This window comes from Eptatretus burgeri, chromosome 8, assembly GCF_056783735.1.
Source record: "Eptatretus burgeri isolate ZD-2024b chromosome 8, Ebu_testis_v1, whole genome shotgun sequence".
Lineage (NCBI taxonomy): Eukaryota > Metazoa > Chordata > Myxini > Myxiniformes > Myxinidae > Eptatretus > Eptatretus burgeri.
In genome coordinates this window covers 70120496-70144599 of record NC_140968.1, presented here as the reverse complement: position 1 = coordinate 70144599, position 24104 = coordinate 70120496, and the positions used below count along the sequence as shown (strand labels likewise).

The window sequence follows — 24104 nt, the reverse complement described above, 5'->3', positions numbered from 1 at the left end:
CTGAATTGTCGATTTACCTAATTATGCACGCAGACAGAATGCAGGGGATTTACACCTCAACCGGACCTCCTTGGAAACGAGCCGCTAAGCAGCTCGCTCCGTTTGCGTTTGCCGAGCGGTGTATATCGTCAAGCCCCGCCGGATCCGATTACTTTTATCGGTTATTAAGAACCAACTATATTCTGAACTTAATTATGGCAGTTCAATTGAGGGAAGAGGATGCAATGAGCAGGTAAACATTCACACCAGGACATTTATTATAATGAAACACGTATGCAATTAAATAAGGCAAAACACTTATGCAATTATACAAGCAGAGCAATTCAGCAGAGCTCGGCCGGGCTCAGTTGTTGTTGCCCCCAAGGGGAGGGGTCACAGTGGGCTCTTTCCACCCAAAATGAGTGCCCTCCCTTATTTCACCTTTGAACCTTGGCTCGATCCGCCCCTCCTCCCTCCCGCCATGCGGGGGGGGGAGGGGGGAGGTGGAGGGGAAATCCCTGGCGTTATCGGGATCTCTCTCTTCGAAGCACCTTGTTGTTTAACTGTTGGTTGACGTGGTGTTATTCGTTGGGGGAGGCAGTTTCTGGTTGTGGAGAAGGTGGTTGTCGAGAAGGTGGTTGTGGTTGTTCCAAAATAACGATAGCAAAAGAATAACGGCTGACTCAAAGATCACAGCCCGGGTACACAAATATATTCCTTCTCGACATCGGTGGGGAAATCGATCTGAACACACACTTATCGATATAACTGATCTCTGGGATACCTGAATGGTGTTCTGTGAATTTCCACAACCGTAACACTACCCCCTCCCCTTTTTACAGACTCGTCCCGAGTCGTCAAATTTTCGTGTGCTTTCATGTGTAAGTTCTCCCCAAGTATGATTTACCTTTGGATCCCTGAGTGCGACATTTGGTGTATCCGTGTCCCAAAAGTAAATAACCTACGGGCTGAGTAACTAATAAAACAAACTCACTCATTCAGACGACTTAACTACATTGCCGGCGCGACGACAAACTCATGTACAATTTACCTTAACCTTAACTTATAAATTTACACTAACCATGGCCCAGGACTGATGGACTCTGTGGGGAAAAAGGGCAGGGAGCCAGGCTGCCCAAATGCAGTCTCTGGCTCATGACACATGCAGGTATGAACACAAGCCACACACGGGCTGCACAAACGCAGCCCCCGTGTGCAGCTGCCTGCAGGGCAGTCCCTGCAGAACACTGGCACCGACGCAAGCAAACACAAAAAGGAATGGTGCACGGGCTGCATCCATGCATTCCCCGTGTGCAGATGGATGGAAGGTTGCAAACACGGTGCACGGGCTGCCCAATGCAGTCCCGTGGTGCGGCTGCCTCCAGGGCAGTCCCTGCAGCTCGCGTGATGATCCTGGCACACATGGTGATGGATGGAATGGAACAAATGCAAACACCAAGGGCTAGCAGGCATGGGGTCAAGGCAGAGGCAGGCAGACAAGGCATGGCAAGGCCGGCACAGGCCGTTGTTGTGAAGCTGGCCAGCCTCTGGTCTCATTCTGGAGGTGTGTGGAGGGAGTGCGGTGGTGCCGACCGGCCAAAAGGCGAGCTCGGACCTACCCTACTGTCTCCCTCCCAACCTATCGCCTTTGCCTGTCTCTGTCCATACCCACTCCCTTAATTTGCAAAAATCCAATTGAGCCCCATCTTTTTTCTTTCTTTTTTCCATCTATAACTCGCCTCCCGAACCCCCTTTATAGTCTGTTCGGCTAACCTATAGTCATCCTTGCCTACTCCCAACCCCTATGTTCCCTTCCTGGAGGGGAATAAGGGAGAGCTGGCATCCTGTCTTGATGCCCAATGCAGCCTCAGAATGGTGTCCTCAGATTTCAGCAATCTATTTTACCACGGTGAGTCCAGCAGCCCACAACGAGAGCAAAGGGATGGATGGTGCGGAGGGGTGCACTTCCCTATCTACCCTAACATTTTTCAACTTAACTACCCCGGGGCTTTCCACAAGCGCCTGTCGCTTAAACTATTGGTTCTACCAACCAAGATTCCCATCGCCTGTGTTGGTGCCCTCACAAATTTTGGGCCTTGCCCTCCAATTTTTGTCTTGGCAGGAACGACCCTCTGCCAATTCTCCAAGGGTGGCACCCCCGGGCCCTGCGACTGTCTCCGAGCCTACCAGCTCCCTAAAATGTGGGGAGTGCCCTCCCTGGCTACTCCCTCTCGACACTCACGTGGCAGGCTGGCGCCATGGGCCCCTTCCCCGGGTGCTGTGCCCACGACACTGCCCACATGGCTATTGGCGCCATGGGCCCCGCATCATGCGGGCCCACCTGTGCCCACTATGCCATCCCGGCCCCCCTTGGGCCCTTGGCATACCGTGGCCGACGAACCCGGTGCCCGGGGTGCCCACGAAGCGATACTCACCGTTTGCAGCCACGCTCCCAGCCCGTCAACAGGGCTCCTGCACCCCTCCAAACGGGTTTCGAGCCTACATTCGCACCAACAGCAAAACGATTTCCATTTTTGTCAATTTGACTAACCCACTAACTCACTTTACACTGACCCCGGGGTCCCTTGCGTGGGAATCACTCCTCCCCCCAATCACTCATCGCACCATGCCTTCCACATTCACTCCATTCACTCAGGCCTGCTGGCCCTCACTCACTCATGAAGTAAATTTTCCATTTCACACCTCTCATTGCTGAACACTGCCATTGCTCTATCTAAATCCCTCAACGAACTCGTGCTCCCGTGTCATCCCTTACAATATAGCACATCCTTTTAACTCTACGTAGCTAAGCTACGCCCCACTACACATTCAGTCTGTCTCTGTCTTCTAAAATCCATCGAACTAATCCATTCCACGGGCTCCATGAGGACTTGTCCCTGCCCCATGAAGCCGGTCAAACTAAGCTAACCCTTCCCCCTAACTAGTTATGTCCTGTGCCCCAGCAACGGGGTCCCCCCCTCCCCTGCCTGGGAATCCTGTTTACCCGAAACGGGGAGGCTTGCTTTTCTCTCTTTTTATCTTGTCAAAACGAAGTTTTTGCAACATATCTTAGTCAGCTTGTATGTTTGTTTTTTTTTGTTTGTTTGTTTGTTTGTCTGTAATCATGTATAAAAAATTCTGCAGAGCACAGTTATCATTGGAAATTTTTGTAACTTCGCATATCAGAGGCCTATAGAGGTCCTTTTCAGCGCATAGAATTTTGAAGGTCAAGGTCACTTTGTCGCAAATCAGAGGAGTCGACGAAACCCTTATTTTTTTTGAGTAATTTTGATCGGATCGTCTTCAAACTTCATGGGAATATAGTTCATGGTCTGGCGCTCAGCTGATTATTTTTTGCTGGCGATTGGCCTTGACCTTCATGGTTAGCACCTGAGGTCAAACATATTTGACCCCAAGGTCAAATTTTCAAGTTTTAGGAACCATATCGTGTAGTACCTCAAATTGAACACCTCGATAAGTGCTTTCTAGATATGTCAAGCTTGAGACATTATGACGTCATTTGGTGACGTTATGAGGAAAACGCATATTTTTCATGGTTACTCTGAAGAACGATTCTCATCGGAATCTCTCGTAGGCAGATATTCCTCAAGGAGTCCCTCCTGGTGGATAGCAGCTCTGTTCACCTCAGTGTGACCTTAAAGAAGTCACACGTGGTCACCTTTTGGCAAGATAGGGTCATCCTGCGGGTGACATTGTTTTTTTTTTTATGCGAGCACTAGCACGGCAACTCGCAACCTGCGCTCTTTCCCCGTGACTTCATGGCAGCTCTTCGCGCACCTCGTCCCGTCTCGGACGGTAACATCTGGCAGGGATTCCCCTCCTGCCGGATTCCAACCTCCGTGCAGCCACAACGTCACCCTGCGCATCCAAAGCAAGCCTCGCGTTTTGAGGGGTTCCCCACGCGAGCACATGTTCTCCGCTCGTCGGAGTTCTCTGCTCGTCCGTGGGATCGGCTAACATCCACCGCGGGCGTTTCTGGACCGGATCTCACCTGCGCAGGCGTGCACGTGGCAGCCTCGTGCGAAGCACGGCATGAACCCCGCGCTCGCTGCTGTGCAAACCCGGCACAGTTACCAAAACAGCTACGGTCGCTATATAGCCTTTGTCTCCCATCTGGTGCCGTCGTCGTCGCCATTCAATGCACACACTCCTGCGTGCCATGACGCTCACACACCCTACCATGACACTCTCACTTGGACATGCGGTTGCGTGTTCCCTCATACCAACCGTAATCTCCCTTTCATACAGCGCTCTCACACACGCGGTTTTACTCACGCAATTCGAAACCACACACGCTGTTTTACTCACGCAATTCGAAACCACACACGGTTTCCCTCACACACGCTGTTCCTTCCACACTCGGTGTTTCCCTCACACATGCGGTTTTTCTCACACACCTTTTCACTCACGCTCGCGGTTTCTTTCACACAACGCCTTTCACCCACGCTATGCGCGCTTTTCAACGCGCATTTTGACACTCGTAAACACACATTTCCAAACCACGCTGGGAATCGGTGCCACCACAAGGGGTTCCGGGGCCTTCACACCCCCAAGCTCCGTGTGTACCCATTCACAGCACTCGCCCCCTCTAACTCACAAAGCTCGACCGGACTCACCTGGTCGCGATCCGCTTCAAGGAGGAATATTCCCTCCCCTCGTTCCTGAAGAAGGCCATCCTGCTGCTCGCACCGGGTCACGACACACTCCGCCAGCTCACCCCCATTGTCTCTCACGAAGTGTGTGTGTGTGTGTGTGTGTGTGTGTGTGTGTGTGTGTGTGTGTGTGTGTGTGTGTGTGTGTGTGTGTGTGTGTGTGTGTGTCTTCCGTCCAATTCACCCTCTATCTCCCGTGTCTCTGTTATTTCCGTCACCTCATTCATTACCTCTGTTTCTTGCTTTATTATCTCCCTTGTCTCTACGCATCTTGTACACGTCTCGGTCACCCCATTTAATTTTTCCCTCTCTGTCACCGTCACTCTCTCTGCCGTTACGCGTCTCGTCCAACACGTCTCCCGAATTACTTTGATCTCGCTCGTTTCCATCGTGGGCCGGACACAATCCACACTCCCCCTTGTCGGTTCGGTCGTACTGCCACGTGGCGCCGCCATCTTGCAATCCATCGTCCGCGTTTCGCTGCACGCCATTGCCATTATGCCCGCCTGCAGGTATCGCCCCACGCGCTGCATCTCACCCCGCATCTTTCATTCGTTGCGCATTCGTATCCATTTTTTAATTAATTTCTTCTTTTACTTCGCACGCATTTTTTTTTTCATTTCGTTTTTATCCCCTGCCGCGTGGCGGAAGGGGGATATTGTTGTCACCCAGGTCGTCCGTCCGGCTGTCAGTCCTTCCGTCCGTCTGTCCAGGCGTCAACATTTATAGCTGTGAGTGCGATAACTCATAAACTGTTCGCCATATCGATTTGAAATTTGGGTCACACATGTACCACCTGAAAAGGAAGAACCCTATTGATTTTGGGTGTGGCCGGATCCAAGATGGCCGACTGGGGCGGCCATCTTGAAAAAAGTTTTTTGTAATAAATGGAAAACTGCTGATCTGATTTCAATTATTTTTTGGTTACTACGTTCCTCACCTTTTTTTGAGATGATGACCAAATGGTGTCTTGTTTCCAATTCACCTCCCTCATTATTTGGAATATGTATGACCTTTTTCATTCAATGATGGGGGATTCCCCATCTCTGATGGTATATTTTTCATTTCTCTTTGCATATCCGCATTCATCGCTTGCATCATCAGCATCAACTGTGCGATGCCCGATGGCTCTTGCAGGACCGATCCGCCATTATCGGTCGCAGTTTCGCTGGGGACCGGGGAGGGAATTTGACGGAGGAGGGGGTGGGGGTGGTGTCAAAAGCCACGGCCGCCGCCGCTGCGCCCATTGCGGACTCTGGGTTTGTTTGCGTGGGGTGTTCAACCTGCATATGAATATCCTGCACGGGGATTTCGTCCTGAACCATGGATTCTATCATCTCTAAATCCATATCTAGTACCCCCTGCTCCCGCTCGCCTTGAGCCGCCATGTTGCGTTTCGGAAATAATTTAAAAGCTCGTACTTTAATGGGAATGGAGGGTCACTCTACATACCCCTGATCCGATTCCCGTTAATTTAGTTTGGAGGCGGGATGGATTTGAATCCCAGTCCCGGACAACAGTGTTGTTTCCCGTCCGTCGGCGTGCGGGCGATCGCTTTTAGCCAATGGCGGCCGCTCTCGCCCACCGAACGGGCAAACCCAGTCATAGCTTTCGGATCAATGCCGAAATCCAGCTGTAGGTGTATCTTTAATCACACCGAAAATCAGCCAACTATTCTGTCTGCGCGCGACAGGGTCCGATCGCCGAATTGTCGATTTACCTAATTATGTTGGCAGATAGAATGCCGGGGATTTACACCTCAACGGGACCTGCTTGGAAACGAGCCGCTAAGCAGCTCGCTCCGTTTGCAATTTGCCGAGCGGTGTATATCGCCAAGCCCCGCCGGATCCGATTACTTTTATCGGTTATTAACAACGAACTATATTCCGAACTTAATTATGGCAGTTCAATTGAAGGAAGAGGATGCAACGAGTAGGTGAACATTCACACAAGGACATTTATTTACAAAGCACCTATGTAGGCATGCACGTATGCAATCGGGCAAGGCAAACACGAATTCAATTATGCATTCAACAAAAGAACTACAACCATGCTAATATTATCTACACACATGCACTTCATAGTTTACTACTTTACAGACACGGCGCCACAACATTCATTCAAAGAAACCCGAGGAAAGGCAAGGGCAGACTGGACCCGTATGCCTTGATAGTTCACGGAGCCGTGGAGACTGCAAAAGCTCCGACAAAAAATAGAGGCCGTGCTGGCTACCTGGTCGCCCTCGTGGTGACTCGCTGGGCCTTGGTTCGGCGACCCTCGGTGGTTCTGCCTGCACTCCGTGGGACTCCACCTGTTCCCGGTCTTAGTCGGCCTCCGTTATCTGTCAACCTGCAGCTCTCCAAGCTGCCAACTCGACCTGAACCTGACGTCCCCGTTTTCCTCAACTCCACACCCACGGCTCGCGTTCAGCGCGCCCTTTTATCGCCACGGAGCTTCGCCCCTCCCTTCCCGGGGGGGGGGGAATTCCAGCTGATGTCGGCCTGGCTGTTGTTGCCCCAAAGGGGAGGCGTCGCAGTGGGCTTTTTCCACCCAAAATGAGCGCCCTCCCTTACTTCACCTTTGAACCTTGGCTCGACCCGCCCCTCCTCCCTCCCGGCATGCGGGGGGGGGGGGAGGGGAAATCCCCGGCGTTATCGGGATCTCTCTCTTCGGAGCACCTTGTTGTTTTAACTGTTGGTTGGTGTGGTGTTATTCGTTGGGGAGGCCGTTTGTGGTTGGTGCTGTGGTGGGGATGGCGTAGTTGTGGAGAAGGTGGTTGTGGTTGTTCCAAAATAATGATAGCAAAAGAATAACGGCTGACTCAAAGATCACAGCCCGGTTACACAAATAAATTGCCTCTCGACATCGGTGGGGAAATCTATTTGAACACACACTTATCGACATAACTGATCTCTGGGATACCTGAATGGTGTTCTGTGAATTTCCACAACAGTACATTCAAGGTAAAAAATTGACTTGTGGTTAAATTGGATGTAAAAACGTTGTGCTTAAATGAGGCAATTTTGTCAAACCGTGCATAAGGCCGCTTCGACATTCAAATTGAGCCCTTGTAGTACTTGCAGTGCACGTCAAACCACATGACGTGTAGGATAGGTTTGATATAATCCACCATCCAAGGTGCAAAATCAACTTCTAGTTAAATTTTTAACAAATTATGGTTATATTAGACAAATTTGTCGCTTGGGGGTGCAATATTAAAGTAGATCTTTGTCCGGACTCACTTACTGACTGACTGACTGACGCAGATGCACACAGTACTCTCTCTCCCGTCCATTCTGAGGCTGAGTTTGTAACCATTATACCCATCTCTGCCCCTTTCACAACCTGACTTGAATGTAGAACACTGACTCATTGGGAAAGGAGTTAAGATTGTTGTTGCAAAGCAAGAATTGAGTATTTTCTCAGGTGGTACTGCTTTAAGTTGTACTAGTTCAGCCAACAGAGCAACAAGCTTAACATATACTCTGTGATATAACACTGGTTGTACAGCATTAGGGTAGAATCAAATTGAGACGAAACAACCATAGAACAAGTGTGCTTGACACTGGATTGTTAGTTACGACAGTGGTTGAAATTTTACCTGTACTCTTGTTTATCACGAACGTAGTGAGCTTCCTACTCAACGCATGCACATGAGAGAATAGGAAACAACAACAACAACAACACAATACCCTAGCAATTTGGAATCTGTGTCGTGGGCTATGATCCTTTTGCTTCCGGTTTTTGTCATGGGGAATGATGCGTCCCGGGAGATAAAGGCATCGTCGGAGACATGAAAGGCCCAAATATCAGACATAGAGTATATTTCCTCCACTGATTTTAATAAAGATAGATAGATTTTAATCCACTGATAGAGTATATTTTAATAAATCTCCCGCATCATCAAAAAATAATTTTTAATCGTGATTTACATTATTTGATCGCTGATCCCGAATCCAGGCCGAAGTAACCGGAAATTGCAGCATCGAATGTAAGAACAATTCTTCGTTCGCTTCTCGGCTTTGCCTAATCCATATTAAATAAATAACGAACATGTCATGAATGGCAGATTAAACGCTACCAACACTGATGTTCATTTTTGAACTTATGCCACAAACATAAACTCTTCGGTCAATCAAAAGTGAGATCGGTCTGCATCGTGAAACGAGGTGGATGGTCTTGCAGAAGATGGTTCATGATTTTCATTCTGTACACCTTCAGTTAAGAATGATCCAGTCAGAAAAGAATGGTTTTGATAGGCCACGCTGTGCAGCCACTCGTCCATAGATTTCTCTACGCTTGAACTTTTCATTGAGCAGAAATTCCACTGTTGTTCACCTAGCCACCATCTTTGTTCCCTCACTCACCGCCATCTTGATTTTGAATTCGTCCTTGAGTTGTATTGGTTACAAATACTTAATACAAGCCAGTAGGCAGCCATGGGTCGCTGAGCATCCGATGACCTTTAACCCCTGATCTGAGTTAATCTAGTACTTACGAAATTGCAAGCATATTGGTTAACCCGTGTATGAGCAAGGGGGCTTTGGTCATTTTGCCCGAACAATGCACTCATTGACCTTTGACCCCTAACATCGCCGAGATAGGTCAATATGTTCTGAAGCAAAGTTGTAGTACTCATTGTGTACTATGTACCTATGAACTTTCATTCGTATCGGTTAACCCATGTAGGAGCAAAGGGGCTTTGAATGGTCATTTTGCCCAAAAAATGCACTCATTGACCTTTGAACCCTGACCTCGCCGAGATAGGTCAATATCTCCTGAGGCAAAGTTGTAGTACTCATTGAGTACGATGTACCTATGAACTTTCATTCGTATCGGTTAATCGATGTAGGAGCAAGGGTGCCTTGAATGGTAATTTCACCCGAAAAATGCACTTATTGACCTTTGACCCCTGACCTACTCGAGATAGGTCATTATGCAAACGAGCAAAGTTGTAGTACTCATTATGGTCTATAAGCATGTAAAGATTCATTCGATTCAGTTCAACCGTCTTGAAGCGAGTGTACTTTGAATTTTCAGCGGGAATGCTCAAAGGCCCTCGGACGCCCAAGTTGAGAGGATTGCCATTTGGAAACTATAAGATATAGAACAAAATGGATGTCAAATAGCGGATTGAGAATCACCTTAAGATTATGCATACCAAATCTCATCAAATTCCATATACTGATAACTACTCGGGATAAATTTGAATGAAAAGTACTGAAAATGCGGTTTGATATCGGAAATCCCCAAAGTTCGAGGGGGTGCTGTGGGTGAACAAAGATATTAATCGAAAATCTGGCTCGATCGTTTGTGCACAATGCATTCCACATGATTAGTATGAATTTTCATGACCATCTGATCATAACCCGAGGAGGAGTAGCATTTGGCGCGAAGGCACCTCCACCTCTCGCATATTATTGATTTTTGCACTAATTGGCCTTTGACCCCTGACCTAAGCAATATCGGTCAATAGGTCCTGAGGCAAAGTTGTAGCACTCATTGCGTGCTCTGAACCTGCTATGAACCTGCAAAGTTTCATTCGGATCGATGCACTCACCTGGTCGCTTAGGGACTTTCAATTTTCTGGCATACCCCATTTGTAGGGGGCGCTGCGGGTAAACTATTCCATATATCACAAAAAACGGAATATATTTGGTAGAGCATCACCTGTAGATGATGCATGCCAAATTTCATAAGCCTATGTGGGATAATGGCTTTCGGAATTGATTTCGCATGAACGGTACAGATTTTGAAGGTTTTTCGGCTGTTGCTCGGGAACCAAAGCGTCTCGAGCAACCATCACAATTTCCAAAGCACAAGGTCATAAGATGTACCTACCACCCGAGTTTGGTCAAAATCGGCCCACGTTTACTACCAATTATGCTGATGACAAAGGAACAAACATCCAAATGAAAATAAACCAATGTCACCCGCAGGGTGACCCTATCTTGCCAAAAGGTGACCACGTGTGACTTCTTTAAGGTCACACTGAGGTGAACAGAGCTGCTATCCACCAGGAGCGACTCCTTGAGGAATATCTGCCTACGAGAGATTCCGATGAGAATCGTTCTATAGAGTAACCATGAAAAATATGCTTTTGCCTCATAACGTCACCAAATGACGTCATAATGTCTCAAGCTTGACATATCTAGAAAGCACTCATCGAGGTGTTCAATTTGAGGTACTACACGATATGGTTCCTAAAACTTGAAAATTTGACCTTTGGGTCAAATATGTTTGACCTTAGGCGCTAACCATGAAGGTCAAGGACAATCGCCACCAAAAATTAATCAGCTGAGCGCCAGGCCATGAACTATATTCCCATGAAGTTTGAAGACGATCCGATCCAAATTCCTCAAAAAATAAGGGTTTCGTCGACTCCCCTGATTTGCGACAGTGACCTTGACCTTTGACCTTGACCTTCAAAATTTTATGCGTTGAAAGGGACCTCTATAGGCCTCTGATATGCAAAGTTACAAAAATTTCCAATGATAACTGTGCTTTGCAGAGTGATTTATACATGATTACAGACCAAAAAAAAAAACATATGAAGGTCAAGGCCAATCGCCACCAAAAATTAATCAGCTGAGCGCCAGACCATGAACTATATTCCCATGAAGTTTGAAGACGATCCAATCAAAATTACTCAAAAAATAAGGGTTTCGTCGACTCCCCTGATTTGCGACAGTGACCTTGACCTTTGACCTTGACCTTCAAAATTTTTATGTGCTGAAAGGGACCTCTATAGGCCTCTGATATACGAAGTTACAAAAATTTCCAATGATAACTCTGCAGAATTTTTTATACATGATTACAGACAAGCAAACAAACAAAAAAAAAAACACACAAGCTGACCAACATATCTTGCAAAAACTTCGTTTTGGCAAGATAACAAACATCCAAACAAACAAAATTACTGACAATAAGGGTCACCTATTTTGGCTACCTAATAAAGACAAATTCCCTCAATTTATTAATCTATGTACATTGTGCTCTGCCTTTCATGAACAAAAATCTAGGTCCGAGTTGAACAAGCCTTGTATTTGTGAACCCCAATGTTTGAATTGAGGTTTTATTTGGTTTGTATGACATATGCGAGTCATGTACCCTGTTCTTAAAACATAGTTGTTTCTGTTAAATTAATGAATAAAATGATATATTGTCGGGTTTAATTTTTTTTCTGATTTTCAATGTTTACTTGCACGATTACCCCAGCCTTTTAAAACATCTACCTCAAACCTCATCTCGACCCTCCCCTCCCATCCCTCCTAACCCTGCCCCCTCCTATTTCCCTTTTCTCCAGTCTTTAAAAACAGCTTTATAAAGAATGTTACATTTAAAGTTTTATATAGATATTTTTGGCTCTAATTCTCACACCTTTTCTTTTGATTGTAGTAATATCCATGTCAACAAACCACGCTCCTGGGCAGGCCGTTGCATCCACCTCCACGCAGCCTTCTGCTACATCGCCAACGCTCACGCAAGACCTCCCGGGTGAGTACGACCTCGCCTTTGAGCGCATTTTTGGTTGTCAATAAAACTTTGAGAGCCTTTTACTGAGTACGTATAGCCATGATGGCTGTCATGATTTCGTGCATCAACAGTATTAAAAGCACCGTTATGTTTCATATTTGGTTTGGCTATTTATAGCTACTTCTTAAAAAACCCAATTTTTCCAACCTTCTTGTGACATCGACCGGGGAACGGTTTTTGCATGAACCGGCTTGCCAGGCCAGGCCCGACCTTCATCTCGCAAGAATTTGTTATTTCTTCTGGGTGCCTGCGATAACTCGCCGACTCTTGGCGAAGCACACCATGCAATACTTTAAGGTCCACTGACAAACAGTGCCAGCAAATGGGTTGTCTGGCTTAACGTGCACCCGATAGCAGTTATGTCAGTGACTAAACCATTTCTCCCACTCGGCTTCCTGTTGAGTAGGGTGTATGTATATGAATGCCCAGCAGGATTAAAAACAAAACCTTTCAAAGGGTGGATGTGCTCCTTGTGAACCAACAGCCGTCCATATCTGGTGCCCAACTGTGTCTGCGGATGTCTTTCTGCAGTTGGGTTACCTCTTTCTAGGAGGTTGGTGACAGGTTTTGCACTCCGGCCGTCGTAAAACCCTTCATTCCTCAAAACACACAAAGCACGCAAATAAAACTAAAAACCCTCTCCGTGGGACTACCTACTGTGCATTTGCTCTTCGTAGGGCAGCTTACCAGATGACAGAATTGGGGCAAAGCCTTCGGACGCACCATTCTTTGAGAGGAAAAGCACGGGGTAACCTTCCTGGGTTGGGTTGTGATAGCGTGTGTCGAGGTGATGCTGAGGTGTCCACCAGATGGCGGTCCCTTCGGGTGGTGCCTGGAATGTCCTCACTCCAAGAAGGATGATCACACATCTGTATCATCTGAGCTTCAGTGTTTGAACATCAGTATTGCAGCACTCTGTGGTTCACAGATCATGGTGGGTTGTTCCACCTACTATTGGTCTGGTCACTGTGATGGTTACCATGCCAATGGAGTTAATGTAGCTGTGTCCAATAAGCTGACTCCAATATCTGAGGAGTTTGCAAACAGGCTGAGTGGGGGATTTGGGGGGGTCTGGGTGTTTCGGGGAATCCTGAAGAATTGTGGAGTGCCTTCAAGACTACCATCCTTGATGTTGCCTGTGGTCGTCTTGAAACCCACTATCAGGCAAAGAAAAACCTTTTCTCCCAAGGGACACTGGATGCTATTAACCAGAATTGCAGGGCCAGTCTTAATGGCAGAGCTGAGCTATTCAGGGAGCTGAGATGTAAAAACTGTACATTCACTGAGGGCGAACAAGGAGGCCTATGTGCGAGGAATCCGTGAAGGGGTAGTGCATCACCTGATCACCTGTGGTCAAGTGATTCTCATCCTGCTTCCAGAGGAATTTGTGCATTGCGTTCGTCCAAGCCTGTCCCTTGGTGTACTGCAGTTCGAGCGGAGAGTGGCGAATTCTTCACAAGGAGTTTGAAGTAAAGGCCTACTGGGCCGGTTACTTTGGGCGGCTCTACGAGGCTGACCACCAGATGTTGAATTGGATGTTGGAGGTGTTACTATCCCCATTGCTGACCCTCCAACTACGAACCACCTTTGTTTGTGGAAACACAGGCTGTGGTGAACCAATTAAAAGGAGGTAAAGCTCCTGGGGTCTGCAGCATCCCGGCTGAACTTCTCAAGGCCGGTGGAAGTGCTGTACTCGTGTCATTGCAGGCATCATCCCAACTGACTGTAAGAGGGTCTTGTTGTCCCACTCTGGAAAGGGAAGGGTGATCGTCAGGACTGCAGCAACTATACTGAGTGGTGACGCTGCTCTCATTGCCAGGCAAGGTGTTCACTTGGATAATTATTGATAGGGTTCACCACCATCTGATTGAGCACCAGCACCCAGAGCAGTCTGGCTTTACACCAAAGAGGTCAACGATTGACCGTCTGCTTGCTCTCTTCTCGTCCTCACCGAACGCACCGAATGCATTTGATTCAGTGAATTGGGATGCCGTCCGGCGCATTCTTGGTCTTTGTGGGGTGCCACCAAAACTGATCAATCTGATTTCTGAACTATACTCTGCTACTGAGAGTGCTGTCAGGTGTGGTGGTTCCATCTCTGACTTATTTCCAGTTGTTACTGGAGGTTGTCAGGGGTATGTACTGGCCTCCACACTTTTCAGCACTTGTATGGATTGGATTCTGGGGTGGATGTCAGAGAGATCAAGCTGTGGTGCATCATTTGGGAATGTCAAGATGGCTGACGTTTATTTTACAGATTATGCAGTCATCTCTGCAGAGATGCTGGATATCATAATGGGGGTCCTCCAGGCACTGAATGAGAAGTCGGAGCTGCTGGGATTGCATGTTTCCTAGGTCAAAAATATAATCCAAGCTTTCAATGACATCTTGAATGCTGCTATCTTGTCTGTTCTTGTTTGTGGCAAGGATGTTGAGGTCACAGAGATTCACTTGCCTTGGCAGTGATATTTGTGTCTGCATGTTGTGAGCCAAAGGTCGATAGACGTCTGGGTCGGGCCATGGAGAGTCATGCATTCACTGGACCATGGGGTGTGGCACTGTCGGTACCTATGCGGGAATATGAAAGTCTGAGTCCAAGTCCTTGGTGTCTCCAAATTTGCCCTATGGATGTGAGATTTGGACTGATTAAGGATCTGAGACAGAGAATCCTTGGCTATCGCTGGGCAGAGTTTTTGTCAAACGGGTGTTTGCTAAGAGAGACTCAGATGAGATTTGTTTCCTGTATCGTCCGTGAGCGTCAGCTGCGGCTGTATGGACATGTTGCTCATTTTCCTGACGCTGATCCTGCTCACCAGATTCTCTCAGCGAGGGAGCCTCGTGAGTGGAGGAGACCAACAGGCTGACCATGTGCCTCGTGGTTGAAGCAGGTTTATCGGTATTTCAAGGAGATTGGGATGGGCCAGGCATCTGCCTCGGGGATTACTAGTGGAAAGTGGACGCAGCAATGCACTGCTTCAGCGCATGCTCCCATACCATACTTTATAGCAGGCACAATGATGCATTTTCCTACTTGCGAAACACTAGGGTGACTGTTTAGAGTTGGGTCAACATTTGAACCCAGGCTAAACAGCTCAAAGGTGCTGTTTAAGGCTCATCGAGGCTCAAAACACATGCCTCGATGGCCTACGGCCTAGGCTATCCTGCCAGCCCTTTGTTTATAATAAATGTAGTAGAAAAATGTACGAGTTATGTTTGTGGGCGTTTTATACTTTTCTGAATGACAAACAGAAATCAGATTGATCAATTATTACTGTATTTGGAAATAGTGTTTTTAAGTGTCTAATATATTGTTGCGAATTCGCACCCGCCGGCGTGCGATTGGCTGCTCGACTCGAATGGCGGCCGCCTCGCCCACCGGAACGGACAATTCAGTTGTGACACTCTCGGAACAACGCCGGGAGCTAGTCACAGGTGGGGGTTAACCTCACCACGATCGTGCCAATTGCCCACCCGCGCAGGATAGGGTTGCTCGCCAAATTCAATCTACCTCAGTACCTGCGCGAATGGTCGACTGGGCGATCGTACCACGCCACAGGCCGAGTCCGGACACGAACCACTTAAGCAGTCCGTTCCGTGCTACAATGATAACCGGGCGGTGTTATCGTCGGCCTTGACGGTTCCGATTAATTATCCGGGTTCTCAAAACCCACTACGAACCCCTTACGTGATGCAAGATGGAAATTCAAACGAAGGAAAAGGCGCAGCGAAACGGGGAACAAGTTCACACAAGCACGTTTATTTACACACACACACACACACACAACACACAACACACAACACACAACACACAACACACAACACACAACACACACACACACACACACACACACACACACACACACACACACACACACACACACACACGTATCCACAGCAAAAGAAAAATGCACATAAAAAGCAAAGAAAGAGTTGAAACCGAATACACGTACACACGGCAACACTTAAACAGTTCTACTTGACGGACGGCGCCAACACACATTTACACAAAAGCAAAGGAAAAAGAAAGGAAGTCGCGACTTCCCTTTTTGTGGCTGGTGAGTCCCTCTCCCACGACCGTCAGCGTGGTCGCGCCTGGCCCCGACCTCTCTCGTGGCCGCCGAACCATCTCCGGCACTCCCCGTCCGGACGCGCAGGTCCACCTTACAACTGGCACTACCGCGTCTCCCGTCCGTGCCTTCGTGACAGGGCTGCTCGCCAAGCCGCGGGCGCAGGACCTCTTCCCTCGACAAGACAAGTGGACCGGAAGCCTCAAAACCAGACTCTCGAACCAACTCGACCCACCAAAGACCAACCCAAGGTCCGTCCTGTCCACCTTTTGTAGCGCGGGGCTCCGCCCTTCGCTCCGCCCCGTTTTCGGCTCCACCTTCCTTCGAGAAGGTTCCCGAAAAGGGGCGTTCCCTCATGCTCTCCCTCCACCCCGCCCCGTGCGGGGGCCGAGGGAGTCAGTTTTTGGCTCTGGGCCAGAGAATTATTCCCCCAAAAAGAGGCCCCCACCTTTTCTCACCTTTGACCCCTGGCTCGGATCACACCTCCCCCACACCGTGCGCGAAGAACTCAAACGGGAGAAACAGGCGGGAAAAGCCCACCGAGCATCGTTGTAGGTTTTTGTTTGTTCCTCCGCGGAGATCGTAACCGCACGGGGCCTGTTGAATGGCGAGTGGCGAAGATGTGGTAGCGTAGATGGTGGAGGTGGCGTGGTTGTAGTGTGGTTGGCGCTGTGGTGGGGATGGCGTGGTTGTTGAGATGCTGTTTGTTTGAAATAAAAGATAGAGAAAGAAAAACGACTAACTCAAAGCGTCGCATCCCGGATGGATCACATAAATTCCCTCTATACAACGGGTTTGGGCTAACTACACATGTACCTATGGAGATATTTCACCTGAGGGCCCTTTATGTTGTAATGCGAATTTCCACAGCCGTTAAAATATAACTGGAGAGTTCATAGAAAGCCTTACCCAATGCAGTCTTGAGAAAAGGGACATGGGAAGGGTCTTTTAAACTCTTGCTTTGCATTTCCAAGCACAATCTACATTTCCTCCAAGCTCCTATTTGTCTACATCTCGATATTCCCCAACGCTGAGAGAGCAATCGGTAAATTTGATTGGTTGCTATGACGTCAAATGGTGTAATATTTTGTCCAAGTCCTAAAATGGAGGTCTTTAATAGTGCCAAGAAGGCAATTTGTGTTCTACATTATTTAAGTGCAGTATATAATTCAATTGAAATAAATTATGGTTTTCAAGGCTGTGGAAAAAAGCCAAAAACATTCATTCAGAAGTTTACTGCCTTTGATGTACCGGTTTTTTACGCCACCTTATTTAACACGTCATATTAGTTTATTTGAGCCTGTTTATGTCCTTTATGATGTCCCTAAAATGAGTAAGTTTCCTGTTTTGGATGCGAGACAAACTAAAAATAATTACCATACTCCACTCTGTGCGTGCGATATCAAGGTGAGATTCTGTACAATTTGCCAAATTCAGAGCCAAAGTTCTGCTAAACTGCAGGTTTGTGTTCTGATTCATTTTCCGATTCGTGTTCTGCAGTGTTAAAAATGTATCCTTCAGTTGAAATTTAGTTCGTCGATCATAGACTACGATCTGTAGACAGGCATACAAAGGTAACAAATTGTGCTCATCTCTGCATTTCGTTTCGCACAAGTGGGGTAAAAATCAGAATCCAGGGCAAATAAAAATTGTTCGTATACAGTGGTGAGGAAAAAAAAAAAAGAGCCTGTTGTTGGCGCAGTGGTTAGGGCAGCGGCTTGGGATCCAAAAGGTCCTGAGTTGAAGCCCCGTTGGGCCACTGAATTAATACACCAGGGGGTTGACTCAGCCTGTCATCCTTCCGAGGTCAGCGAAATGAGTACCAGTATACTGGGCCGGTGTATACCCCGGTTAAAATAGGTGTACCATATCCCTGTGTTGAAAGAGGTGACCAGGGTTGCGTCAGGAAGGGCATCCGGCGTAAAACATGTGCCAAATCACTATGGATCATACGGATGATCCGCTGTGGCGACCCCTAACGGGAGCAGCCGAAAGAAGAAGACAGTGGTGAGAAAAGTTTGTGAACCCTTTAGAATTTTTTGTTTCTGCAAAATTTGACCTAAAATGTTATCAGATCTTCATCCAAGTCCTAATAATAGATAATGAGAACCTGATTAAACAATTAGCACACAAAAAGAAATCTACTTTTTCCATATATTTATTGAGCAAAATGATCCAATATTCAATTCCTTTGTCCAAAAAGTCTGTGAACCTTTACATTCAGTACCTGGTGGCACCTTGAGCAGCACTAACTTCAACCAAACATTTCCTGTAAGGCCTTAGTTATTTTATAACTTGGTTTACACAGTTCTTCAGCTAAAATGTAGGGTCGGTAGGTTGAAATATAAATATAATTTCAATTTTTAGAAATTACAAATTTTTATGATTTGTTTTCGGATGTTCCATGGAAAAGACAAGGGTAGGTGGGGGGAGATAAATATAAATCCCAGACCAGGAGGATCTAAGAAGACATTGAAGATGGAAAACCATTCAAATGCAGTTGCCCATGTTCACTGTATCATCTGATGTGAAAAACAATAAAGAAGGATTAAAACTTTTTTACAATATAGTCTGGCATGTTTTTCTTATAGAAACCTGTTGGATCATCAAACAAATGGAAACAATGCTGAGAAAATTACTGTCCAAGTCTTAGACTGAAAGATCATTCTTGTAGAGCAAGATGTCATACAGGTTTTATAAAAATTTGTCTTTCATTAAAAACAATGGCTATGAAAACACATCATTAAGAAAAACCAGTAATGGTACCGAAAACAGTTAAGACGACCAGGAATAACACATCCCGCTGCAATATAAAGCCATTGGCAAAAAATCAATTTGAAAAATAAAAAATAAAGTTCAATATCAAATTGTACATGTCGTCCAATCTTTCAAGTGTTCAACAACAGTTCACTGTCACATCAAGCACATGGGGATACTTTAATGGCATCAGAACCCAGGCTGCTACACATAGCATTGCCACAGTACATGAAGTTATTTCTTGCGTTTTTTCTGTCCATTGACCCTCTGGTTTCGCATTTCTGGGTTTTTCCCCTCTAACCAAGCAAGCTGTACATATCGGCCGCTGATTTCTGGTCCGTTGAAGGCTGAATATCAGAATCTCACAGGGAAACTTTGACGTACTTGGCACCGAAATCTTTCAATGCGAACAGCAGTGTACAACTTTCGACGGAAACAAAATCAGCACGATCGAGAGTTGGCTGCGAATCATCCCTGCTGCTGCACTGAATTGATGCAATAGTTCGGCCAGAATATTCATCAAGATGTTGCGTGATAAAATCACCAATACAGTCACTCAAATTTATACCGCTGACATACTTCTTAACAATCACTTTCGCCCCAGAAACCACAGTCAATCTGAACCACGCTGGCCACTGCTCAGACACCATGACCGAAGACTACTGCGCAGCTTTACTGCACAGTTTGGTTAAAGGTGACTTGGCATTTTGGTGCGGGCGCGCAAAATTATATTTTGAAAATAAATGTCGACGTTTACATTTCGGGTTTTGAAACTTTTGCACCTTTAGTGGAAAATTTATAAATATAAAAGGCTAAAAATGTGTTTTATATTTATGTTTCATTTTTGGCAAATATACCATCGCTGGATCTGTAAACCAAGTTATAAAATAACTAAGGCCTAACTCTTGATCAGTCCTGCACATCGGCTTGGTGGAATTTTGTCCCATTCCTCCTTCAAGAACGGTTTCAACTCTGATATTTGTGGGCTTTCTTGCATGAACTGCTCGCTTCAGGTTCTGCCACAACATTTCAATTGGGTTAAGTTCTGGACTTTGATCTGGCCATTCCCAAATGCAAAATCTCTTCTTCAGCCATTCTGTTGTAGATTTACTTGTGTGTTTAGGATCATTGCCTTGCTGCATAACCCACTTTTTGTTAAGTTTCAGCTCATGGACGGATGCCCTGATATTCTCCTGTATAATTTGCTGGTACAATCCAGAATTCATGGTTCCATCAATTATGGCAAGCCATCTGAGTCCTGAGGCAGCAAAGCAGCCCAAAACCATGATCCTCCCACCACCATGCTTTCCTGTTGGGATGAGGTTCTTATGTTGGAATGCAGTGTTTGGTTTTCACTAAACATAATGTTTCTCATTTAAGCCAAAAAGTTCCACTTTTAACTCTAATGTCCACAGACCATTCTTACAACAGCCTTCTGGATCAATATTTGGCAATCTTCAGACAAGCGGCAATGTTCTCTCTCTCTTGGAGAGCAGTGGTTTCCTCCATGCTATCCTCCCATGCACACCATTCTTGTCTTGTGTTTTCCTGATGGACTCATGAGCACTGATAGCCAATGCAAGAGACCCTCTTAATTGATCTGATTAACCTTGAGGTTCACATACTTTTTCTGACAAATATATTGAATTTTGGATCATTTTGCTCAATAAATAAATGAAAAGGAAGATTTTTTTTTGTGCCATTTGTTTAATCAGGCTCTCATTATCTATTATTAGGACCTAGATGATGATCTGATCACATTTTAGGTTAAATTTCTGGAGAAATACAGAAAATTCTAAAGGGTTCACAAACTTTTTCTCACCACTGTACTGTAGTATTCATTATATCCTGTAAATGTTGAAGGTTCTGGAGATGTACACTGCTGTCTGTGCTGTGCAAGGAATTTATGTGGAGAATCTCAGAGAAGCCTACTGAATTTACCACAACACTATTACTGCTCTTTATATAAAATGTGCTTCAATAATTTGCTGAATAATAAAATAAAACTGAATAATTGAATAATTTGCTTTTTTGAATACATTGTTTTGAACAGAATAATTGAATAAATTAGAATAATTAATATAAAACTGAATAATTTGCTCGTGATTTTGACTCGTCCCGTTTGACTCTTCTTTTTATTTTATTTATTGACAGAAGATCTTCTGGCAGCTGGGTGGTGTAAGTGCTGGAGTAGGAGAGAGAAACGACCGTATTATTTCAACCGCTTCACGAACCAGTCCCTCTGGGAGGTGCCCACCACCGTTCAACATGACTCGATTGTAAGACAATACAGACGTCTTGTGTTGTATTAGACAACTGACCTTTTATAGGATTTAAAATGGAGTTCATAAAGTTTATATATTTAAAGATTTAAATGTAGAAAGTGATTCCTGTATACTGAGATTGCAAGCAATTTGTATGCATTGGTAGATCTTTTGAACGTATTTTTTTTCTTGATTTGCACGTAAACTTGTTATGGCAGACATGAATGTTAAGTTTGTTGCAATTGATTATCATCACCCATGAAGACCCCTGTCCCCCTCACATGTCAGGGAGTTTCATGCCAATTTTGCAGGTTGGATGGCGTTAAGACGAGAAAATATCTTCTGAATAATTGTATGCGAGTAACTTATGAATATAACTTCAGGTCCATACTTCCATTGCTTGCAAAGTCTACTTTCTGTAATACATCGGATATTTGTCTTGATTACAAAGACTGAGTGCACTGTCACATTCAAAAATGTAGTTAGCTGTGGTTGCTTGGAATAAGCAGAGTTGTGAACAAGTAAATCTCTGTGAAAATGAATGAAAATTGTGTTTTCAAAGTGTAGATTAAGGATAAATATAACTGATGGAAAAATATATCTGAGTATGCAGAAAACTGTCTGACCTTTCGATTTCTACCTCATTAAATGAAGCTACTAATTTCTGTTAACATTGTTTTAAAAGTCTTAGACCGTAGAGGACAAAAGCCTTTTGGCATGGTTAACACAGGAGAGTAGGGGGCAAGTGTGTCTCTTCTAAGACTGTGGTGAAAGTGCAGTTCAGGTACTACGGATGGTTGAACCCCGTTCCGTAGTCTTGTTTTGTACCTGTATGTACAGTCATGCGCCACTTAACGATGGGGATACGTTCTGAGAAATGCTTCATTAAACGATGTCGTAATTGTGCGAACATCATAGAGTGGACTTACACAAACCTGGATGGTATAGCCTTCTACGCACCAAGGCTATATGGTATAACCTATTGCTCCTAGGCTACAAACCTGTACAGCATGTTCATGTACTGAATACTGTAGGCAATTGTTATACACATCCAAGATAGATGGAAGACATGTTAGTTTTACCTTTGTGCTGTTCATGACTGTAATGTCCGGGGAGCAGTGAGACACGGAGAGTCGTGAGGGTTGTCGTAACTCTGTTTATTGCGTCCCCGGATGTACACTACTACGAGCCTCCAGCGGGCACGAACAGCTATATGCATTGCAGACACGTGACTATTATCACAACTCCTCCACGCCCCCTCAACGCTCTATGCCAATACACCACACTCCTCCCTCCTAAAAGTATGATTATAAAATGACAATTAGCAAAAATCATTGGCACTGCGACACAAAAAGCAACTCGTGAAAAAGAAGAGACACAAATCATCCAAAAACCCCAGGTTTCTCGATCCGCCCTGGGCAGATAGCGCCCCCAGGCGAACCTCCCCCGGCACCATCAAATGCCCCCGGTCGACAAGTTGGCTCGTCTCCCTCAGGCAAGCACCCCGAATCTGCAAGCCCCGCAGGCGCCAGCACGGCTGACCTTGGAGAGTTCAGAGGTTTGCGCTCCATGGCGCCTGGCACGTCTGACCTTGGCGAAACCAGGGGTGGGGGTGACGCTGAACAGCGAACCTGCCCTGGCTCCCCGCTATCAACCCAAACCAGGCAATTAGCCGGCTCCATTACCAGCCGTCCCACACCAAAATCGCGCATCAGCACCGGGCGCAACACCGCCCCTGCCACCGACCCCTGAGGTCGCAGCAAATCCAGCCGAGACTTCAACGCACGTCCATACAGACTATCAGCGTTGACTGGATGCACAGCAGCGTCATAAAGCAGCTGAAACATCGTTGGCGCAGATGCAAACTTCTCTACGTGCAGCGCGTTCCCACAGTATAATGTGAACACATGAGGTTGCAGCGAACTGCTGACTGTCATCGAAGACCAAGATCTGGAAGACCTCTTTATTTGCAACGATCGACCGCAAGTTCTTCACATCAAAAAAAGCATTGATCCCAATCAAACACATTTTGCTCACCCGCGGACCGCCGGCATTTGCTTTTATAACGCCATGCTTAATCACTCGTGCTGCGAGAATCAAACATACAACAATTAACAAATAATGAACCACGCTGCGTGCAAGCCTCTTGGTTGTAACGACGTCGAGGCGACTTGCGTGCAGGTCCTCATCTGAACGTCGAAGAGGACACCGCCGATGGTCGCGAACCGCGAACTTCTCGGATGCGACCGGTTCGCTCCAATCCCCCGTTGAAATCTCCTGAACGACACGGACATGCACTGTATCATGAGCCGACTCCACCGCGACCTGCTTGGCGGTGACCGGCCCATCCTAGACCTGGCCCAGTGCCAACACATCAACCCGGTTGGTTGATCCAGATGAAGGTGGACCCTCCGCGCAACGCAAGCGTGAGAGCCTGTCACAGCTGGCATGCTCCCCGTTGCTCCCGAACCGTCTATCGTAGTTGCAGGAAGCAATGAACGGACACCAATGTTGTATCGCCGCGGCCCCTGCCACCGGGACCTCGCCCTCTGGTCTCAAGGGAGGCCCGGGCCCAAACGGAGGTACGGGGCCCGAACGAGACACAGGTGCACCTGGAGGTACGAACTCCGAAAGAGGAACCTCCTCCCACCGGCTCTCTAATCGGCTCAGCATGGGACGTCCAAGGCCACTGGCTGGCGCCGTCCCATCTAGTTGAATGCGGGCCAACCAGCTCCGACCCAAAAGGGCGGGGCCCTCCCCTCACACCACGAACAGCGAGAGCTCGACCCGCTGACCTCGATGGGCGACCAAGACGTGTGCCCTGCCAA

The 24104-nt window shown here is 46.6% G+C and overlaps 1 protein-coding gene across 8 annotated transcripts in view; it reads left to right on the top strand.

Annotated features, from left to right (window-relative positions):
* The window catches only part of PCIF1 (phosphorylated CTD interacting factor 1), a 113372-nt gene that overhangs the window by 27637 nt on the left and 61631 nt on the right, over positions 1-24104 (top strand). For 6 of the 8 annotated variants that reach the window (XR_015061028.1, XM_085892492.1, XM_085892490.1 and 3 more), the window contains 2 exons: positions 12051-12149; positions 21167-21291. Coding sequence is in view for 7 of the 8 variants with exons in the window: in XM_085892490.1 (XP_085748616.1) it covers positions 12051-12149; positions 21167-21291 (224 nt within the window). In the remaining variant the exon portion in view is untranslated. The remainder of the gene's footprint in view (positions 1-12050; positions 12150-21166; positions 21292-24104) is intronic. The other 2 variants (XM_085892493.1, XM_085892488.1) reach the window with 1 other exon arrangement.